Source organism: Larus michahellis, chromosome 2 (assembly GCF_964199755.1).
Source record: "Larus michahellis chromosome 2, bLarMic1.1, whole genome shotgun sequence".
Lineage (NCBI taxonomy): Eukaryota > Metazoa > Chordata > Aves > Charadriiformes > Laridae > Larus > Larus michahellis.
The window spans coordinates 38,471,309-38,492,279 of NC_133897.1; the positions used below are offsets into that span (position 1 = coordinate 38,471,309).

Genomic DNA, 20,971 nt, shown 5'->3' on the forward strand with positions numbered 1-20,971 from the left:
TAGGTCACCTCTAGCATGAGGTCAGTTTTGCTGGAGTTGTTGGAGTGTGATTTTTGCCTGCATGCATAGCAACGTCAGATGAGACTGTCATATGGATAGTACAGATATCGCCTTGTATAGACTGTTCATGATAGGAGTATAAGCTAAGTTAATTATGCAGGAAGAGCAGTTTCCTTTTGTTCATCAGCTGGAAAATGAGTAGAAAATTAAATTTTGGAGACTTCAGAAATATATCACGTGTTGATCATTACCAGCAAATTAACTGGCTTCATGGAAAAGCCAGTTCTTATTCTGAAGAGAAATGTAGGTGAACAGTATCATTTTACAAATATTTTAATTAATTTTTTACATGCTGTGTGATGAATGATATCTTAAGCAGTTGGTTTCAGTTTTGTTATATGTACATTTAAGTCCTCTCATACTGTTGTGCCTTATGAAAATACCTGTTATCACACAAAACTATTTGATGCATTCGGAAAGACTGGACATGTGTTTGTAAAGCAACCTTTTCTTCTTCCTTTTCTAGTGAAGAACTGGAGTTACAGATTACAAATTGAAGTGAAATGGGAACACATTACCGTTGTTTTTGGCAGAATATAAAACCTCTGAATGGCAGGCTGTACCTTTTTTTTTTTTTCCTTCCTTCCTGCTGAGTCTTTAGTGTACAGAAGAGGAAGTGAATCTGATTTCGTGGTGAATCCTTCTGTCTTGTAGATTGCAGATCTGATGTTTGCCTCCATTACCTAGGCTCTTTGCTTTTTAACCTTGCTATTCATCTGAGCTTGAAAGAGAGAGCAAAAGGTGCTCCCGGTTATCTTCTGGTCTTGAGAGCACTGTGTCCTGTTAAGAAGCTGGTATTGAAAGTTGTTTTCATAATTTCTTGGTGGTGTCTAACCAGGCTGATGAGGTTATACCTCTATTTGCTAACTGCAAAGCATCTTTTTTTTCAGATGAGGGTATCTTTCCATTCCCTCCCTTGGCTTATATCACTTTCAGTGATAATACAGTTCCTATGTTCCAAGAGAAACATCCTGTATTAATCTTCTCCAAAGGCTTTGTAGGTTTGCCCCTGGTGCATCAGATCCTCAGTGGCAGGAACAGTTGCACAAGGAATCAACTTGTTTTCTTATGTCTCCTCTGCCCAGGCATCTTATTAAGTCTTCAGTTGCTGCTTACTTTTAGAAAGAAGGTGAAAAGCCAGGGGTCAGTACGGGTTTATGGCACATTTGCCAATAGGTTGCAAAATGCTGGATCCTCATAGTGGCATATGTGCCCACCAGGCAAGTGTTACCTTTCCGAAACTGTGTGGACAGAATCATAACCCATGGAAAGGGGCCGACCAGATGCCTGAGGGCCATACTTCGAGCTGTCACGGGAGTTTCACCAGTTCTTGCTGTTCATCAGCTTTCCTGACCTCTGTGCACCACGTGCTTAAGCACCTTCTTAAAAGTCAGGCTGTGGCTCAGGGCATTAACTGCAGGCTGTAGTGCAACATGATCTGCTGGAAATAGTAAAGTCAGGGATACAGATTTGTGTGGACTTCTGTGTGTGCCCTCTCACTGTTAATAGGTAATAAAACACTAACGTTCCAGTGTGACGGGGTTTGGGGTTTTTTTTTTGTGTGACCCTGTGTTTAACTGCCATAAAGACACAGGTGTAAAAATTTTGAAGTTCTATGAGAAGTACTGTAATACCACCTAGAAATGCTGGTATGTTCAGAAGCTCTTGCAGTAAAGTTTGGGTGGTTTTCTTGATAATGTTGATCCTAGAGCATAAACTGGATTGAATATAATTCTCTTTCTCTCTTTCTCTCTTTCTCTCTTTCTCTCGTTCTCTCGTTCTCTCGTTCTCTCGTTCTCTCGTTCTCTCGTTCTCTCGTTCTCTCTTTTCTGCAAACATCCCAGTGGAATTATTTTTAGAGCCAATGGGAAATTTCTGTAAGACCTTCTCGTAAGCCACGTTTTTGTTTTTTTCTTGTTTTCCTGATGACCTGTAACTTCCCTAAGTGTCGTCTTAACACTTTGAAAACTTTTTGTGTTTTTATGTCAGTGATGTTGAAATCAGTTTCAAAACCACACCCAGAACTTTTATTTACCAAAATATTTAGCTTTCAGGGTAGCCTGGCCCTAGACTGAGCACATCTGAGTTAAAGTAGCCAAACAAGTTTGCTTCTTTTTATCTTCTCTGACGTGCGACTGGCCATGCGAATACTCAGCTTGCCCTAAATATTATGGATGGAGGGAGAGAAGCATGTAAAGGTCATTACTGTGGTTTACTTGATGGACGGTAGTTTATTATAAACTGAGGTGACTCAATTGTTTTTGATACTCTGTTTATCATATCTCAACTGAAAGATGTTAGGGAAGCTTCTGATCTTTCCAGAAGTTAGAAGAGCCACATCTCGTGAGACATTTTTTTTCTCCATGACACAATATGGACTGTAAACTGCCTGCATGAAGCATCATATTGGCTACATGTTTGTAGAAGACCAAGGTTTTGATCGCATCTTTAAGTAATACTGTAGTGCACATAACTCCTAAATTATGAACCTTATTTTAACATTGAATCTTTTCAGCTGGATGATTTTTTGTTGCTTTAAAACAATACGTATTTTTGTAATACATGAGTGTAACATAGAAAACGTATTGCAGTTCCTTTCGATGATTTTTTTTGTTGCTTGATATAGTGACATGGCACTAGCATCTAGCAAGCAAATACATTCCTGTGGTGTTTTCAAAAGCATATAAGAAACCATATGTTTTCATAGGAAAACAGCTGTTGCCAAGCGTATGCTTTCTTAGATAGAGTGACAGTTATTAAAAGGGCAAGGTAGGACAACGGCTTGTCTTTTAAGTTGAATAAAGCTGGCAATAACTGTCGCTTTGAATGTGCAGTGGCGCTGCCTGTAGATATTGCCATGTAGACTTGTAACCGGAGGGGAAGAGAGGGGGAGAGAGAGATTAACGTCCATAGTCTGCAGCTTGGAAGAGACAATATAAATCTCTGTCCTGCTTTGAGCTGTGAATGCCTCTGTAGGAGTTATAGTAACAGACAAATTAGCATAATGTAATTGGCTGGCAAGGTCAGCCCCTCTCCAGGAGCATTAGCAATGTTTACTGTAAGAAGAGACAGACCAAGTATTGTAGGGTAGTACGTTGTCTGTCCTTTTTGAAGAAAGAGTAATCATTTTGGCCTCCCTACATCACAGGCTCTTTACCATATCTTATTAAAATTCAGACTATCATATTGCTGCCTTAAAGCAAATAATCTCAAAGAACAAAGAATATTCTTTAGTATCACACAAATCTTCATTCATTTTTTTTGCCTTGAATCTCATTGAGTTTACATCTTTTTTTTTCTCTTTCTCTCTCTTTCTCTCTCTTTCTCTCTCTTTCTCTCTCTTTCTCTCTCTTTCTCTCTCTTTCTTTGTTGAATAGCTTTTCTCTGAATGCTAAACTTACATGCGCATCCCTGACAATACCTAATAAATCTTGTTGGGAGGATTAAAATTTCTGGTCTTACTATATGGGAAATAATTAGTAAATCCAGACAAACTTACCAGCTTTTTTTGAAAGTATGAAACTCTGGGCAAAATTCTGGGCCAGCTTTAGCAATCCAGACTCACTGAATTCAGCTTTGCAAACTCATTCACAACTGTGTGTCAGAAATGTGAGATGGTGCCCCGTGTTTTGAAGGAGACCTTACGCTGAGTCACAAACAGCACTGGCTTTTTAGCCTTTGATCTCAAATAGGACAATTTGTGCCAAGTATTTGAAATGAGTTCAAGCATTCAGTTATGAGATGTTTGGGAAATGGCTTTCAGAATATCACACACGGGTTGCATTGCCTTTCCTATATACGGATCACCAGGAATGCTGAAGGTTATGCTATTTAGCAGCTATCTTCAGCTTAAGTCTGTAAAATACTGTCTGTGACCAGGAGTTGCCACTGTAATTTTCCTAGAGAACTGGCAGACAGACTAAAACATGCAGAGAATCACCTTCAGAGCACTATCTTACTGGAAAACCTATTTCCTTGTGTTTAGACAGTGTGATCCAATGGATTTCCAAAGCCCAATCCTTTCCGTGGTCTTCTGATGATGAAGAAAAACCAGACAGCAATTCCTGGACTCCACAGCAGCTGTATTTTGAGTCTTGTGTAGTAATAACTTCCAACCTAACCGTAAGTTAGGTGGGTTTAAAAAAGCTGCTGTGTGGAGAAGGGCAGTCACTGAGAGTACCAGTTCTCCTTGTGCAGCTAGGTTGTTCCTCAAGGATTCACACCTGCACTGTTTCGTTCATGGCTCAGCTGAAACTCCTGCTTCCCATTGCCTGAATTATGTTTTGCCTCCTTGTATAAAGTTGTCCATCTGGCTGGATCACACCACTACAGGAGGACCAATTGTTTATTATGTAGGAAAATGCGTGTTGTGGCTCCTCAGGTGGAATGAGGCCTCCCCGAGCCATTTCAGAAGCGTGTGGTACTCTAAAGGAACAGCACGTAATTTCCCCAGGATGGCTCCACACCACATTTAATTAGTGTGACTGGAAGCGTGTACATCTGGATGGTTGTCTGGTAGCATTATCAAATATAGTGTGGCTTGTTTGTTGTTCTCTCCGTTTACTCCAGTCAGAAAAGAAGCTGAGCCGTGTGTCCTGTTTTTACAATTGATCATTCCCTGCCTCCTCCACCACCACCACCGTGTAACTTCAGTAAGGTTTATAGCCTGACTCTTCTAAAATGACTTGCGACTTTTAGTGCCCAGATTTGGATGCGCACCCAGGAGTGCTTTAATTGTGTCCAATTTTCTGCTGAGGATGAGCTCCCCTTCTCTGAAGAATAGATCCTACAATGCTATCTGGACTTGAGCATGCAGTCATCCTTCGCTTTTACTAATGGACACATTCTCTGTTTTCCTCTTTCTAGTCACCAAAGAACTGTTCTTTTGTTTTGCTAGTCTTCTAGCGGTATTCATTATATAACTCTTTTGTGTACTAATTAGAGTATCTTGGTTATGATCTCTTGTCATTTCTGTGAGGTTGAAATTCAAATGCATGTGACTCTGTAGAGTTGTTCTCTTACCAAAAAACCCTTCTGCTCTGTCACTACTATATTACTGCCTTCCTAGGTATACTGTGTTGTCTCTAAAAGCTATTCATGTCTTGTCACTTCCAAGCACTCTGCAGTTGTTGATACTCATCCTGTTTTAGATGTCAGGCAGAAGAATGTGAAGTAATTTGCTCAAAGTTATGCAGTAAATCTGTAGCAGAGTGAGGAGAAGGACAGCTATGCAGTTCCTGGTGTACCTGACCTGCAGAACACCTTTGGAGTCCAAGGGGTTATTATTTCTGATCTCTTCTGCTGTCCCAGTCCTGGGAAGCTCTGTGTCCCAACTCGAAACCAGTTTGCTTATTTGATTTATTTCCTGTTAACAGTAGCTCTTCTTTCATTGGTCACCAGCAAGCTGTGCTTTTAGACAGTTGCGTCCTTTCATCAATGGGCGGTCAGCTGTTTTTTGCAGGAAGACTACTATTGGTTTCTCTTTCTTCCAAGCATGTTTGTTCTCCAAGTCTTAGTGTTTTTTTCCTGCCTTTCTGCCGCTGAAACCAAGGCAGACATGGACAAGGGCGTACTTCTCTTTAACCAAACTGCAGAATGTCAGAAACATCTTTGAGGATTCAGAAAAGACTTTCTTGTGATACCTGTTTGTCTTTATCCCTTGCTGTACACACTGAAAGTGAACTTTTCTTAGCTACAAGTGTATTTAACTTTTTTGCCTTCTGTGTACACAGTCTGATTACCTTCCTAAACTCTAACGTTTTAAACTCTTATGGCTACAAAGATTATCAATTTTGTCTGAATGCTTCCAACAGATGAACCTCATTCTCTAAATTCTTTCAGTCCAAGATCTAGACTAAGCTAGCTTTCCTCTCCCAAAACATCAATGTAAAATTGATTGAAACAATTGTGGATGCTGCAAAACTGCATGCTTGCCTTTGGGATTACTTCCCAGGAGGTCTGGTGAATTAACTTGATCTCAGCTTGATGCTTCGGTATTCCTTGTATGATTTTCACTGACAAAACTACTTCCTACCGCTTTGCTTGTCAACCCACTCCACTGGTTAGACCTATGGTCCCTTGTATGTAGCAAATGGTCTGTCTGGGTGCTTTTTGAGGCCACCGTTGGCCTTGGCTCCTGGACTTTTCCCAGCATTTTGTTTTATCCCCCATGTAGTCCTAGTCAGCCTGGCCCAACATAACTGATACAGTGAGGTGGGATTAAAAGAATATTTAGGAGATCCATTTTATTACCAGGGTAGCAGCGTTTCCACTTGACTTCTTAGCAGAAAAGTTAAGCCTGCTGGTTTTCTGCTTGAAACTGCCTGAATGGAAAATCACTGGCTGTTTTGTTGCTATCATCCTTGCTCTCCTTTACCAACTGCTCTGTCTAAAAAATGCTCTGGTCATTGAATGCAGTCAAACAGCCATTGCTGTAACTCGTGCATGATGCCAATAACTTACGCCAGTGAAATCAATGATGAGGATTTCAAAGAAGCTTTAAATAAAATATAACAAATTTAAATGCCAAAGTCCTGTCTCTGTGAATTTGCTAGTAACAGATTATAAATGGCTTGCATAATGTTGAAAGGCCTAGTGCCTTCAGTTAGCAGTATCAAAGGCTTGTTTAAAGCAATTCCTGGAGGGCTGCCGCCTTCCCCCCCTCCCAGCTTTCTGTTTCACGATGGATAAAAACAAAACTCCTTACAATAAAGAAAGGAAAGCCAGGTTTTCAACTACCCTCTGACTGGCCTCCAGATCTGGCAGCTGCTTTTGGACGTCTAATTGCTTGTCCTGCAAAAGTTGACATGCACCTACTTTGAGAAGGTTCTTTGAGTACCCACTTTGTACATGCATTCTGTCTGATTTACAGAAATGAAATTATAGTGCTGGAAAAAATGAAGAGTAGAGCTTATAATACTGTTTTTTTCATTTTTGCTTTTTTTTTTTTCTTAATTTAAAGTTTCCTGGTTTTCTGAATTCATATATAAATATTAGATGCCGAGAAACCATGCAAAATAGTGGCTAAGACACTGGACTTGGAAAAAAGATCCCTTCCATTGAGTCCTGATTTTTGGCTACAAAAATCACTTTCTCTTTTTTTTTCGTTCCGCTTTCCTTACTTTGTCTCTGGACTCTAAGGCTTGCGAGCAAGTGTAGTCCATCAATGTGTCTATACAGATTTTAGCACAATAAGGCCTTGATTTCAACTGAGGCCTCTAGGAATTACACCTAGTAAGTATACTAGCAAATCTCTTTTCTTCCTTTTCAAGTTTCTCACTATCCCTTCTCCATTTGAAATTCATAGCAAGCTCCCTTGTTTACAGCAATCTAATGGGACCATAATTGGGTCCCCAAGATAACATTACAGATATAAGCCAGTTTTTCCTTAGACAAAGTTCTATGGAGAATGTATTTTCTTATAAACATGCTTTTTATAAAAGGGTTTGTTGTTTTGTGTTTATTGGTGTTCCATCTGCTCTAGAGAATACATTTGAGAAAAACTAGCTCCAGCATGGCATATAATGTTTCATTAGCAGGCATAACCTTGTTTATTTGCTTTTTAAAATTGTATTTAGAAAAGGAAATCAGTTTGCACCATTGACATGCTGCCAGGTTCCTGTTTATAAATGTCACAATAGGCAACTTGGAAGAAACGAAATAGTCAGTTTATGGCTTTTGCATAAAGTATGACAGAACTGGGTAGAGCCACGCAGCCAGTTGTGCTTCCCCTGTTTTGCAGCCTCCCAATTAGCAGGACGTAGTGTGGTGTCAGCAGTGCAAAACACCCTGAGTGACCCGAACTGGGCTATGCACACTTGGTGTTACTGATGTTTATTTGAACAGAAGCAGCCCTTTGTGCTATGTTGCTTAAATCGCTATCTTGGGCAAGTGGTTGTGTATGAAACAAGCAGCCCTGAGGAAAATAGGAGATATCTGTAGGAAACTTCAAGACATAAGCATGCAATCTGATGTCATCTTTTCCCATAGAGAAGCTATTTCCTTTCAAACTCTGGTGAGACCAGTCTTTCAAAATTTCCTTCTCCTTTAAAATATGTTCGTTGCATTTGCTTTATATTGCTTTTTTCCTTTCCCCTAGTAAATGGTTTGTCATGGGTACATCTGGTACGCACCATATATTACTTACTGTGTATGTAAAGAAGGCTTCATATGTCAAAAGCATAGTCTGGACAGACACGCTGAAAAGGGCATGAGGAGGGTAGTGGGGGAAGAGGGGAGGGAATCGTGGAAGACAAGGGTCATCTTTCAGTATTCATTTCTACTGGTAATTAGAGGGCACCACTGAATGTCTGTAATTAGATCATGTCACAAAAATTAAGATAAAAGACCAAAAATTCTAAATCTCCCGCATTTCGTTCACAATATCAGAGGAGTCGGAGCATTTGCTCAAACCAGCAGCCGAAGTGGAGGATGGGCAGGGAGGCTTAACTTGCCCCTGGAAGAAGTTTCACGTATGTTTTCCCCAGAAGGTGCAAGGAAGAGACCAGAGGAGGTGACGGTGCACTCCGGGAACCCAAGGGGCAGAGGCCAAGTGGAGGCACGTCAAAGGTTCTCCCGCGCCGCGAGCTGTGTTGTGGAGATTTTGTGCAGGGCTGTCACCCTTCAGGCAGCGGCCTTGAGAGGATTAGTAGTGCTTACATGGGCCCTTCGGACTTCGAGTTATGGTGGTGACTGCTGCAGCCTTGAGATGGCTTATACCTGGCTTAGCACTTCATATGTCTGTCCTGTGCCTTGTGCCAGGTTTCTTAGCAGCACCGTGCAGTCTGCTGGAGATAAGCAGACCTGAGGTTTCATTTGCATCATTCAGTGTATCTCAGAAAGCCTTTGTGATAACAAAGTAACAGCTATTGAAAGAAAACAGGATAAAAAGATTATTTATGAGTTTTTTTCTGTTTTTTTTTTCTGTTTGTGCCACTTCAGGAGCAGCTAGCACATCTACATTTAAGACTAGTCCATCCTATCTTAAAACAAATAGGAAGTTTCCCTGCACGCTCCAGCATATTTAGGAAAAAAATTTGCAAGCCTCCCGCCAGCCCCAGAACACAAGTCCGATCTATTAATTAACAGTAATTGTTTGCTAAGGCTCCAAAAGGCTGAAGACGTTTTGAAAAAAAAGGACTTGGGCTACTGAAGTCTGTATATACCTTTAGAAATGTTATCTCTTTTTGTCAAGAAATTCTCGTCATGGTGCTCTGAAGCGGATTTTGGGTGATGGTTAAACTTGGGTCTGTGAACTGCTGGTGGTCGCAAAGCTGCGGTGAGGCATCTGCAGCTGGTCTGTGGAACCATCTTGCCTTAATTACACAATTTATGATAAGAGCACAGAGTGCTCTGTGAGAAATTCAGAGGGTTGACAGAGGTCTGTGATCCAAAAAATTGGAAACCAGTGGCCGAGACTGATAAGTACGGATTCAAAGCTTTATGATTTCAGTGAGAGTAATGTTTCCCTTCTTCCCCCATCTGCCTATCATTACTTGTCATTTTTGAGTAAGGGGTTTAATTTTTCTTTACATTTTTACCCCTAAGAAGATCAGGTTGATAACATTTGACTGAGCAGTGGTGCCCGGGGTTCAAGAAGTCAGATGTACTCGTACTGCTCGTGGCTTTTGAGTCTCCAGCATTGTGTCCAGTTCAGGGGTAGACGTTAGATGGGGCCTGGGGGCAGGGAAGAGTCCTTCTGCATTCTGGGATGTATCATGCCTGCTGGTTCTTTTTAATGTGCCGTTTTTATCAAGTAGCTGTTAAGTGAGCATTTGCCTTTCTTTGAAATGTGTTGAGGAATCGATCCTTTGGCACCAGTTCTGTATTTTTTTATGTGTCAGCCTCATTCAGTGACTTCATACCTCTCGCTTAGTAAGGGAGCTAGATTTTAGCAGTCTGCAATAAGATCTTCCTAGGGCTTTGTCCCCGTGTTTAATGGTACCACACAGCGTTTTCCAGCAGTTCCTTTCTGTGTCCTTTTTTTCTGCTTTAGTGCTTTTTCTCATTCGAGCTATACAGATGTTACAGTTTAAAAAAAGAAAAAGTATTGATTTCAGTCTCCACCAAGTTTACGTTCTCTTGCATAATGGAACTTTTTCTTTTTTTTAAAAAAAATTAAATCTTTGTAATAGATTTTCTTTTTCCTGTAATCCTCGAACTGCATTAGTAATCTGATTCATTTTTTTTTTTTATCTCCGTTTTCTTCCCTAGTTCCTCTGCCATGTTTGCTGGCTTTGGGTGGACAGCAAGCTCGCTTAGTTCCGTGCTTATGGCAGTTCAGATGTTGCACGCTAGTAAGAGATGAAGCAGTTGTGATGGGCTGGTGTTGAGGGTGTTTTCTTTACACATTGATCTGAATAATGAGAAGATAAATGAGTTGGTGCTGTTTTCTGGGGAGATTTGATAACTTTTGTTTTGAGATGAATTTTTTTTTTTTTCTCTGGTGGGAGAGAATTCATTTTGATGGAGATTGTATATGATTAAAATAATTTTGAAGCCTGCCGTGATTTGCCACATTTAGTCTATAATTTTCTTTACGGCAATGTCTTCCAAGTTTCTAAGGCAGCAGGTAGTTTGGTTGTGTAAGCAGCGTGTGCAATGGGTGAGTGAGTCACTGGTGGCTTCCACTCATGTGTGCATTATATGTATCATGAAGTTACCATCTCCATAATCAGGCAAGATGCTACTGTATGCTTCTTAAAAGGGCACATGTAGCTGCCATTTCAATGTGTATCTTGGTTGCCCTCAATCCTGTGTCTATAGAGCCTTCTGGAAGACTTTAGGTTATGTGTTTTCTTTCTCCATAAACTGTAAAATGCTTGAAAGTGGGACAGCTTAGAATATTTATCCTTGTTAAAAGATATTAATTGAGAGGCCAGGCTATATAAGTTCTAAAATATTGCTGTATATTTGATTTCTATTTTTTTTTAAGTTAATGCCTTTTTTCTTGAATTATTTGAAAAATATTTAAAGTTGCTGTTTGGGAAAGCATCGTTAAATGATTTTTTGCAGAAAACAGAAAAAAATGCAAAAAAAGTGCTTTGTCTGTTTTAGACGAATTGGATTTTTCTGTCATTTTTTAATGGCAAATACCTTCTGACTTTAGAATTTATATAATAATCTGCAAAATACATTTACATACAACTGGTTGTAGGTGACAGCTCTGTTGATCTGAAAGCTCACTCTGAACAATCCTGAATGAGTCTTCAGTTTGTATAAAACTAGTATTTGCAATTTTCATTAAACCTCACAGCTGAAAAAGAATAGTAGGAAAATATAAGCTGGCTTTGGTTCAGAAACTAGCTCCTATGGTTTAAAACCACAAACACAGTCTGTTTGATACTCAGAATATTATACTGGATGGTAAAGGATGTATCCACGTTCTTCATCCTTTGCCTTCAGTAGATGGAGATGTGTGACACAGGTGGTGCCGTGTGACATGGATGGGTGTTTCTCTGGAAGAACCGGGGTTTAGTGGAAATGGTGACTGCCTGGAGACGCGGGGTGTATTTCGCCTGTGTCTGTGGAGCCGTCATTTCTCTGTTGTGCGTGCCAACAGGGTGTGTGTTCTTGCGGAGTGATGTGTAATCCTCTCCACCAGAACATGGAAGCATGACTTCAAGAAGTTTTTAGCTTTTAGAAAAAAGAAGTGTGTTGCCTATCCAACGTTAAATGGTTGCATGTGGGAGAAAAATGCTCAAACGTTTTCTTCAAAGTCTGAAGCTAAAATGGGGAATACAGTGTAACTGGGGAGAAGTCAAGCTGATGATGATCTATTCCCTTTCCTCTGGCAGCTGGAAAGGTTGAGAATGAGCATGTTGATTTAAAAGTGGTTTGTGGATATGGCTTCTTGTTTTTTATTTTTTCTGTTTGAATGTTAAATACCGCTGGAGAGTACAGTATGAGCGCATGGACAAAGGTTGCATTTCTATAAAAGCTCTTCAATGTTATAATCCTAGTTTCTGCTTCAGTGGGAGTGACTGGGAACTTTGGTGAGGATGAAACTTAGTCCTAGAGGAGATAAATGTCTCTTAATTTATTGGATCTTAATTAAGATTCATTAAATGAATGTTAAGGGCAGGGGATGTCTTTCATGTCTCTACAGGTCCTGGCATGCTGGTGGCCTGTTCCCTGTGTGAACATTTACGTTCAATTTAATAAAATGGATAATAATAACAATGAGCTCGTATGCCCTCTTCTAATGCTGAAGGACAGTTGTGAAGATCTCTGAGAAAACTCTGAGTGTGTGTCATACTCTCTCAGAGTATGGGCAGGTCTTGGGAGCGTTAAAAGCAGAGGGAGAGCTCTGTCTGCATCATTGCTCTCTGAGTTGGAGTGCTGGGAGCTCCCCACCTAGTACCAATTAATCTTAACCATCGGCTTAAGAGCTGGAGGAGAGTGAAAAGGGGAGTCAAAGTGAGATGTTCTTCATGGATCCTTGATGGAAGAGCAGGCAGAACTCCTTAAGAGTAAAGCTGGAAGCAGCCTAGCCAAAGAACAACTCAACTATATGTTGCTGAATTTGTCCTGTTTCTAGAAGGGCCCAAAGTCTTGTCTGCAAGGAGCTCATTAATATTCTATCCAGATCCATTCAGAATCAGGTGCGGAGCTCAACACAGCAAGGCCATTTTGGGAGTTCTGAAGACCGTCTGCATCACATATGCAACGAGTCTAATCTTGCTGTGCTGGTGATACAGAGGTATTCTGCATGTCATGATGCATGTGACTAAATCACATAGGCTTAGTGTCAGATCTGTTGTGCGTTACCTTCCTGCTATCTTTCAAAGCACAGGCATTGTCATTTAAGTATGAACTTGCTTGAACTTCTCTGTAAATTCACAGGCATCTCACTGATGTAAATTATTCTGATATTGCCACATCCTTTTCTTATGAATGTGAGAGTCATGCTGAGTTTGACATTTTGCTGGGAAATCTTAAGCTTTCTCTTGGCAGCACAGTACAAAGGTATACACAACCTGCCCAACAACAGCACTTGTGTTACTGAGAAGAACGGACATCTGGGTGCATTGACATGTTTTCATTCTATTTTTGCTTTCCATGCATCACATATTCAAAAGATACAGTTTATTGGAAATTGTTAAAACTTTTGAAACAGCGTTACAAGTTTATGCGTGTAAGCTAGCAATTACAATGTCTTATGTGCAAACAAAATTTTTCATAGCTATCGTAATTCATACCAGTTGCACCTTAGAGAGGTATTATAGGAGACAAGGGAAACAGAAGGAGAAGAAAATAGAAATACTGAATCTAGGAGCACAGGCATCTGATATAAAATCTTTAAGTTCTGCCCTGCCACGTTACAACAAAATCCAGTCAAAATCTGGGCAAGTGCTGGGGTACCACTTGTGTGAAGTTCATCATGGGTTTACATCCTGTCCCTTCCCAGGCCTCATGGACTCATGGCACCATCCACGTTTCCTTTAAAGATCCTCCCACGTAGCAGATCAGTGTTCTGTAGCTCTTGGAATTCTGTGGAGCCTGTAATCTAGAGAAAGGCTTTCTGAATCCTGGGCAGTTACATGCCAATGCTCTGGCTTCGTGCAGGCAGCCCTCCTTGGAAGCAAGGCAGGCGTGTGCAGGCAGATCTGTGCTGGAAGCGGCAAGGGGCAGTTGTGCAGCACTGCAGAGGAAACTCCTTGTGAGTGACTGATGGCTTTCTTCTTGGTTGCTCCCCTGTGAACCCAGAGGTACACGTACTGTATACCTGTCTTGCAATTTAATAGTTACTCTAATAAACATACTACTGAAAAGCAAACAGGCAATACAGAAATATATGGAAGGATTCAGAAACTGGAGGGCAGTGTAAAGGAGAAATTAAATGAGGGTGAACTTTGAAAAAATTAAATATGGCATATTGATAGGTTTTAATTGAAACACACACAATATAAAGGGGAGGCTTTAGGAAGTGATAGTGCTAAAAGATTTACTTGCAGATGGTTAGATATTAGACCTGGTTTTGCAAAACCTTGTAATGATCCAAAAAGTGAGTGCAGTTTTGAATGCTGAACTAGATTTGGCTGGTTTTATTTAGTTATTTTTTAAACAGAACAGGTTTTTCATCAGAAAACACTAATCCGTTGAAGAAGCAATATTTTAATAGGAATGTGGTAGATGAGGGAGAACTTCTTTTGGAAAAGACTCCATATATCTAAGGTTATTCTCTCTTGTTGCCTAGTGGTCATGACATACTAGTGGGCTATGAAAAATTACAGTTAAAGTCCTTGGTCCGGCTTCTTCATGCAATCCATGCTCCTCAGTGAACACTGGAGCTGCTGGACCTGATTCATACTGTGTAAGTAATTTTCTGGAAGAGGAACTCAGAGCTGGGTTGTCTTCATACTGGGTGAGTGGTCTAACCATGTGGCTGTCAGCAGCACCTCTGTGTCTTTACGTGTTTATGAAGACTGGAACAACTCCTGTAAAAGAAACAGAGAGATGCCTGTGTCCACAGTAGCCTGGGAAATCACCTGAAATATATAAGAACTGGGAGATAGGGGGATAACAGCTAAGGCCTTCAATGTGGATCCTCAAATTATTGGCTTCTTTTTCACAAGGAATGTAATACAAGGGGTTTATTCTTGTTTTGGTTCAGAATTCAATCTTTCTTTTAGGTCTGGGATTCAGTATGATGTCTGCCTGTCCTGTCCTCCACATTTGATCAGAGCTCTGAGTTTCCTTTCTCACCAGCTTTATCTATCATCATGCTGCGTTTTTTATGCGTTTCCTAGACAAATTAGCTTATAAATTGGAATTTTGAATGAAATGTAACTTTAGTTTTCAATCCTGAGTATTGCAGTGGTCAGGAAGATGCTTTATGTGAGTCTTGGTGGCAGAGCATGTGTGTAAAGATTTTTTTATTTTTTTTTTCCCCTCTTTTCCTCAGTCTAGTACGAGGTGACAATGGAAAGTTTCTTTTTCCTCTTACTGCTAACAATTCACAGTTTGATGCCTGATAGGCAAAATAATGCTTTCAAGGTTACCGTATTTTTCGTATGTATACACTGTGGGTTATCTCTGGCTTGAGAGTTTTGTTTGTTTTTAAACGCGGGCCAAGTCAAACCCTGCGGTTTAGCAGCAGCATGTATTGTGTGTTCAGGCATAACAGGAGAGAAGTTTTATTCCATGGTGACTTCCTTAGTAGTATCATTATCTTCTGTGGCTTGTTTGCTCTGTGGATGTGAATTATCTGTGAACTTTTTTCTTTTTTTTTGGAAGAACCTTTTAAGGGCTCCAAGTTACCTGAAGCAAAGGTTATATATGTGCAAATACAGTGCTATTATTCTAGGCTTCTGGGATATTATTGCTCTGCAAAATATATGCAGTCTAATAGAAATGGCTGTTTCGTGACGTACCATGTACTGTTTGTTACTTCGGGACTATAAAACTTGATTTGCTTGTCAGTCTAAGCAGACCTAGTACACAGTAAACAACCCATGTAGTAAATCAAGGTGCCGTGCACTCACCACAGAAGTCATTTTCAAACAAAATATATATCCTGTTCAGTTAGGAGAATATGCGCTAAATATCCCCATTATAAATCACGAGTCAGAATCACAGAAGAGTGATTAGTCAGCTTGCGGTTATTTTTCCATTTATATTGTCCTGTAAAAGTAAATAGTTATTTTTCATTTCTTTATTGTTGTTGGTTACGAGATCTATTGACTTGGGATTTACTAGAAGCCAGTAACTTTTCATATTGTTGATACTTTCAGATTTCTAATTGTATTCCTATAGAATGGAAAAGCAAGATATTTCTTTTTCATTTTCCTCCACCATCTCCCATTTCCCTTATTTTTGCAGAATATCTCCATGCATAACACAGTTGGAGGAGCAATGGCGGGACCTGGATCTCACCAGCTGACAAATACAAGGATGCCAAACCACGACACCAGCGTTGTGATTCAACAAGCCATGCCATCTCCACAGTCCAGTTCGGTCATTACACAAGCACCTTCCACAAATCGACAGATTGGGTGAGTCTTTCCATTTTCTCATTTCTCCAGTTCTCTGGCTCCAGCAGCTGCATGCAGGACCAGATGGTGTCCTTGTGGTTCTTAAGGTTCAGCTGCATGCAGGACCAGATGTTGTCCTCGTGGTTCTTGAGGTTAGGGAGTTTGCACTTGATCCTGCCAACGTGTGGCAAGGACCCCCGCAATATGTGTTGCAGACTGTGGGGAAATGGCCAGGTTACTGCATCCACTCCAGACCTGGCACTGTGGTTCAAAAGGGGCAGAATGCCGTACTTGCAGGGGAGTCCTGCTTTCTCCGTCCAGTTTTTTTTGTTTGTTTGTTTGTTTTTATCTGCTTACATTCAAAGTTCATATTGTTTCTATAACTGCTCTGGGAAGAAAGACAGAGTATTTCTGAAGCTGATCCGTTCACTTCCTTCAACGGGAATTCTGGGTGCTCAGTGGCATTGGGCTATTTCCTACGCGCTCTGTTTAATTGAGAAATTCTCAAAGACAAAATAAAAAGACCGTCAAGATAAATGGAGCTTGGCACAGAGATCTCTGCGAACAGTTGCTCAATTTGTGATGATGGATCCATATTTATTCCCATAAATTGACAGTATGGATGCTTATTGTATTGGCTTGAATGCCAGTTGTGTGCTTATGTTTGGAGAAGTGTGTGAACAAAAACATCCGTGTTTTGTACACTTGGTTACTTCCAGCAAACATGAGGTCCTTGTAAGTCACAATAATTTGTTTTTAATTATAGAGAAACTGCCCAGATGGTTTGAGGGTACAGTTTTTTGTCACACAACTCTGAGAATTTGGGGGGTTTTATGCATGAAAACATATGAATAAAAAGATAAATCAGTAGACTGAGAATGAAGCAGCAGTGTGGATTCATTATCTGTCATTTGTAATTTGGTCACATCCATTATATGACAAGTGCAAAAGCAGTCTCTGTCCCCAGCCATTGTCTAAATAATTGATGAGCATCTTGCAGTCTCTTCGGAGTAAAACCAAAAAGTTAAATCCTGGCACTGAAAACTCAAAATCCAGTTATTCTTGAGTTTTCTTTCAATATTCCTGATGGGTGGGGCAGGATATAGACCACATGCTCTCTGTCTCCCAGTGCCGTGGTGGCAGGGCTGGCCCCTGGCTCTTACTTCTCCGTAAGAAGTCAGTCAGCCAGCCAGCCAGCCATGCACAGGATGCAGAGTCCATCCCCTGCCCCAGTTTTGTGCTCCTGGCAAAGTTCCTCTACTTTCCTTTTTACTGCTACTTCAGGATTTGATTCTTAATATAGAAATCTGATTGTATGGGTCAGGTAAACATATTTGATAGATGTGCCTTTGTATATATTACATATTGACAAAACACAGTGTTCAGCGAGGTGTCACATGCAGTACCGTTCACCAAGAAAGTTGTTGTTATATATATGTCCCATTCTGTTCAAAGACAGACAGCTGAGAGGGAGAAAGGGAGGAAGAAACAGTTTCTTTTTCAGTTTTAGAAAGAAAAACAGCTAATGCCATTATTTGGGTTAAGGATGATTAAGCTCCTGTTCAAATTGTGACTTAATAGGTCTAGTGGTAATTATGATCCTAATTAAAAACAAAAAAAAAAAAACCCAAACAACTTTTAATACTCAATGGTGAGGTGTTTTATATGGGATTGTACTTGGCTTCCAAACAATTGTTTCTATATAATGAGCAAAAAAATGTATGTGGTTTTGCAAGACCCTGTCAGTCAGGTTTTAGGTTTGTGTTGGTTTGGGGCCATAGTGATTAGAATCTCCAAAGTTGGAAGGGTTGGGGATAAAAAGGCCTGTTTCCTAGTCAGTGGTGAGCATCTTGTTTGGGAAACTTTGTCATGACATATCTTAATTCTCCCCTGTGACTGAATCACACAAACGTTTTCTAAGTTTGAGTCTGAAGCTGCTCTATTGGGAGGCAATTGTCAGCATTTTAGTCTCTGTGTGAGTTGGTGTGTGAATGAGACTTATGGTGCGACTCCAGCATACTCTGTTCCCTATTCTTCCCTCTTCCTAGGAGGTTTTGATTTTTGTTCATGGTGTGTCCTAGGAGATAATTGCTGCATTTTGGACTTCATCTGCTTGCCAATGTGTTGAGCATCCTTGTTGTCTTTTTTTCCTTCAGTCTTTTCCCTGTGGTGCCTGTTTTATTTATTCAAAGAACATATCTTGTCATTTCCATTTATCTTCATCTTATCCTTCTAAACGTGCTAAGAATTATATCCAAGACTCACTCATGAGGAATACAGACTGGACAATGGTTTCAATATTAGGCAACAGAAGAAAAATCCAGATGGATTCAGAAAATGTTTGAGTTCTGCAAAGTTTGGTGGTTTGTGCTTGGCTTTACAAAGTTGAGGTGGTTCAGCTTTTTAACAAGCCCACGTTCTGAGGTGCCTAAATCAGTGGTTTTGGGTTGGGTTCCCCCTTTTTTTTAAACATCTGAAGCTGCCCCAGAGGGTAGATGAATCCTTACCATGGAGAATTGTGCCTTTTAATGAGCAATAAAACCAGCGGAGAGCAACGAGGCAAAACTCTCATCGCGCTAGTTCTGTAAGAGCAGGATCAAGCCCTAAAGGTTATATAGAACCATCTTGTAGCAATATTCTGATTTTTATCACAACCACAAATATTTTAGTGTCAGACTACGGCCAAGCCACCTGCAAATGTTTGTGATGGCCTTACTCCAATGAAAATAGGGAACAGCAATGAAAGTCTTCATTTAGACCCTGCTCATAGGCTGTGCTCCAGTAACAGAGAATGGGACCCACCTGTGCCCGCACACAGCTTGTTCCATGGTGAGGAGTGGGCGAGTTCACAGCAGCTGATGCTCCCGAGGGATGTAATTTTTCCTTACTTTCTTCTCTCCTCCTCTCTTTCCTCCCTCTCCCTCTGTGCCTCTCTCTCTTTTCATATCCCCTCCTCTGGCTCTGGGGGCTCGCATATAAAATGAGCTATTGACACAAGGCATGGGAAAACATGATAGCATGAGCGTTGTTGGGCATGCCTTACTGGCACGGTGTATATACACACATTGTTTCAGGTATTAAACTTCAGCTACTACTGAACAGGCATCCAGCCAGATTAATCAGAAAAAGGGAAGAGCACGAAGGTTAATAACTTGAAAAAATAAGACAGGGTGCAGTCCCACTTTCCTCCCACCATGGACTTGGTTGAGAACAAACAGCAACATTATCATTACGGCAAACTGGCAGGTTGGTATAAAGGTCCCAGATAGCATTTACACGGTGAGGCAGTCTCCTTGCCATCCCTCCTCCCTCTCTCCCCCCCCAAGCCTTTAGCATGTGGGAGGAATGCTGTAACTAGTAACTACTTGTGCTGATGAAAAATCAGTTGAGGAACACTTAGCAGTGAAGGGTGTCTTTGGCTGATTAATAACACATCATTTGGAGATAAGATACATGGAGGGAAAGCAGTAAGGCATATGGAGGAAGGGGAGAAAAAATGATATAAGACATACATTTGTCAAAGGTATAGAAAGGCAGATAAGCTGAATCAGCTCAAGATATGGGACTCTGGACTAGGCTGTACAATAGCAGTGTTTATCTTTTTTTTTTTTAATAACTACATTTTTTTCAGTGACTGAGTATTCATCATTGTATGTGAAAATTATGGTTGGACAAATTGGTGACAACACAGTAAACTGGTTGCTTTATCTGGGCACGTCTTTTGCTAGGTAAGATGTCTTTTTCAGACCAACAAAAACTGTAGGTGGCTGCAGCCTAACAGCTCGGCTTTTCTGGAGAAAGGAACCTGCTGCTGTTTTTCAAGCTAGTAGCAGACATGACTAGTAATTATTCCAGCTCGAAACTCATTGGTACAGCTCTGTAGCTGAAAGGGAACATGGGAGGATTCAGGGTTGTCACAGATCCAGCAAGTTGTTAACACTGTACTAAATGGAGAGAGAGATGTGTGTCCAGTTTCAGTGAACTCAGGCTCCAAAGTGGACATAGAGCACTAACCATGTGATATAGATTATCTGTTTTCAAAGTGTTGCAGAGCATTTTAATCAAGATAAGATGGTCTTCTGGCACAGCATCAGAAGGGAAAAATTGCAACCACATTTGGTGAAAGGCAAGCAGGTAGGAGAGGCAGCAAGAGGGATTTGGAAGATGCCTCTGGTGCCTTTATGTACCGAAGAATCATGGTACCAGTGGGAGGACATCCTTTCAGTCCCCACATGCAGCATTCATTTTAACACCTATGCATTTCCTTCCTGTTCCTCTCGCTTCCCCCTCGTGATGCCATATGTCTCTCTCTGTGTCCAGTTTATCATCTTTTCATGGGGTTGAATGCTTTCCAAACAGAGGGGCATGGGAAATGAAGTGGTCATGAAAACTGCATGGGACTAACAGACATTTGGTGACACAGTGAAGAGTAGACTCATTGTGACTGGTCTTGGGGATTTGGAAAATGAGAAAAACCTTCTCAGCTGTAGTCTTAGTCTGAGGGACCCAAGATGGCAGAAGGACAAGGCTTCTTTCTGGCAAGCACAGGAGTTTTGACATAGCAGCAAGCTATCCGAGACTGCAGCTGCTGGTTGAGTTATCAGAGTATCTTGCTATCATCCTTTATAGCTTGAGGAAACAGAAAAGACTCCTGTAATAGACGTTCACCGGCAGAAACCCTTCCATAATGCAGCTAGTTCTCGAAGGCACTTGGAACAGGCTAGTAACTCAGAAGGGTCTTTGTACATGCCAGAGAAAGACTCTCCTTAAGCTCCTAGTAAGTCGGAGGAGTGCATGGCATCAAAGAGGCTATGGAATGATGTGCTTTTACTAAATACAAAGACTGGTTCCCTTTCCAGGAAACGTGGGATAAAAAACTCAGTTCCAACTCATGTGTTTGAACGGAACCAGTTCAAACAGTATGTTGTGAGATGAGA

At 40.8% G+C, this 20,971-nt stretch overlaps 1 protein-coding gene across 4 annotated transcripts in view; it reads left to right on the top strand.

Annotated features, from left to right (window-relative positions):
- CREB5 (cAMP responsive element binding protein 5) overlaps positions 1-20,971 on the top strand; it is a 256,757-nt gene that overhangs the window by 70,186 nt on the left and 165,600 nt on the right. For all 4 annotated transcript variants that reach the window (XM_074574925.1, XM_074574926.1, XM_074574923.1 and 1 more), the window contains one exon: positions 15,883-16,055. In XM_074574925.1, the coding sequence (XP_074431026.1) occupies positions 15,883-16,055 (173 nt within the window). The remainder of the gene's footprint in view (positions 1-15,882; positions 16,056-20,971) is intronic.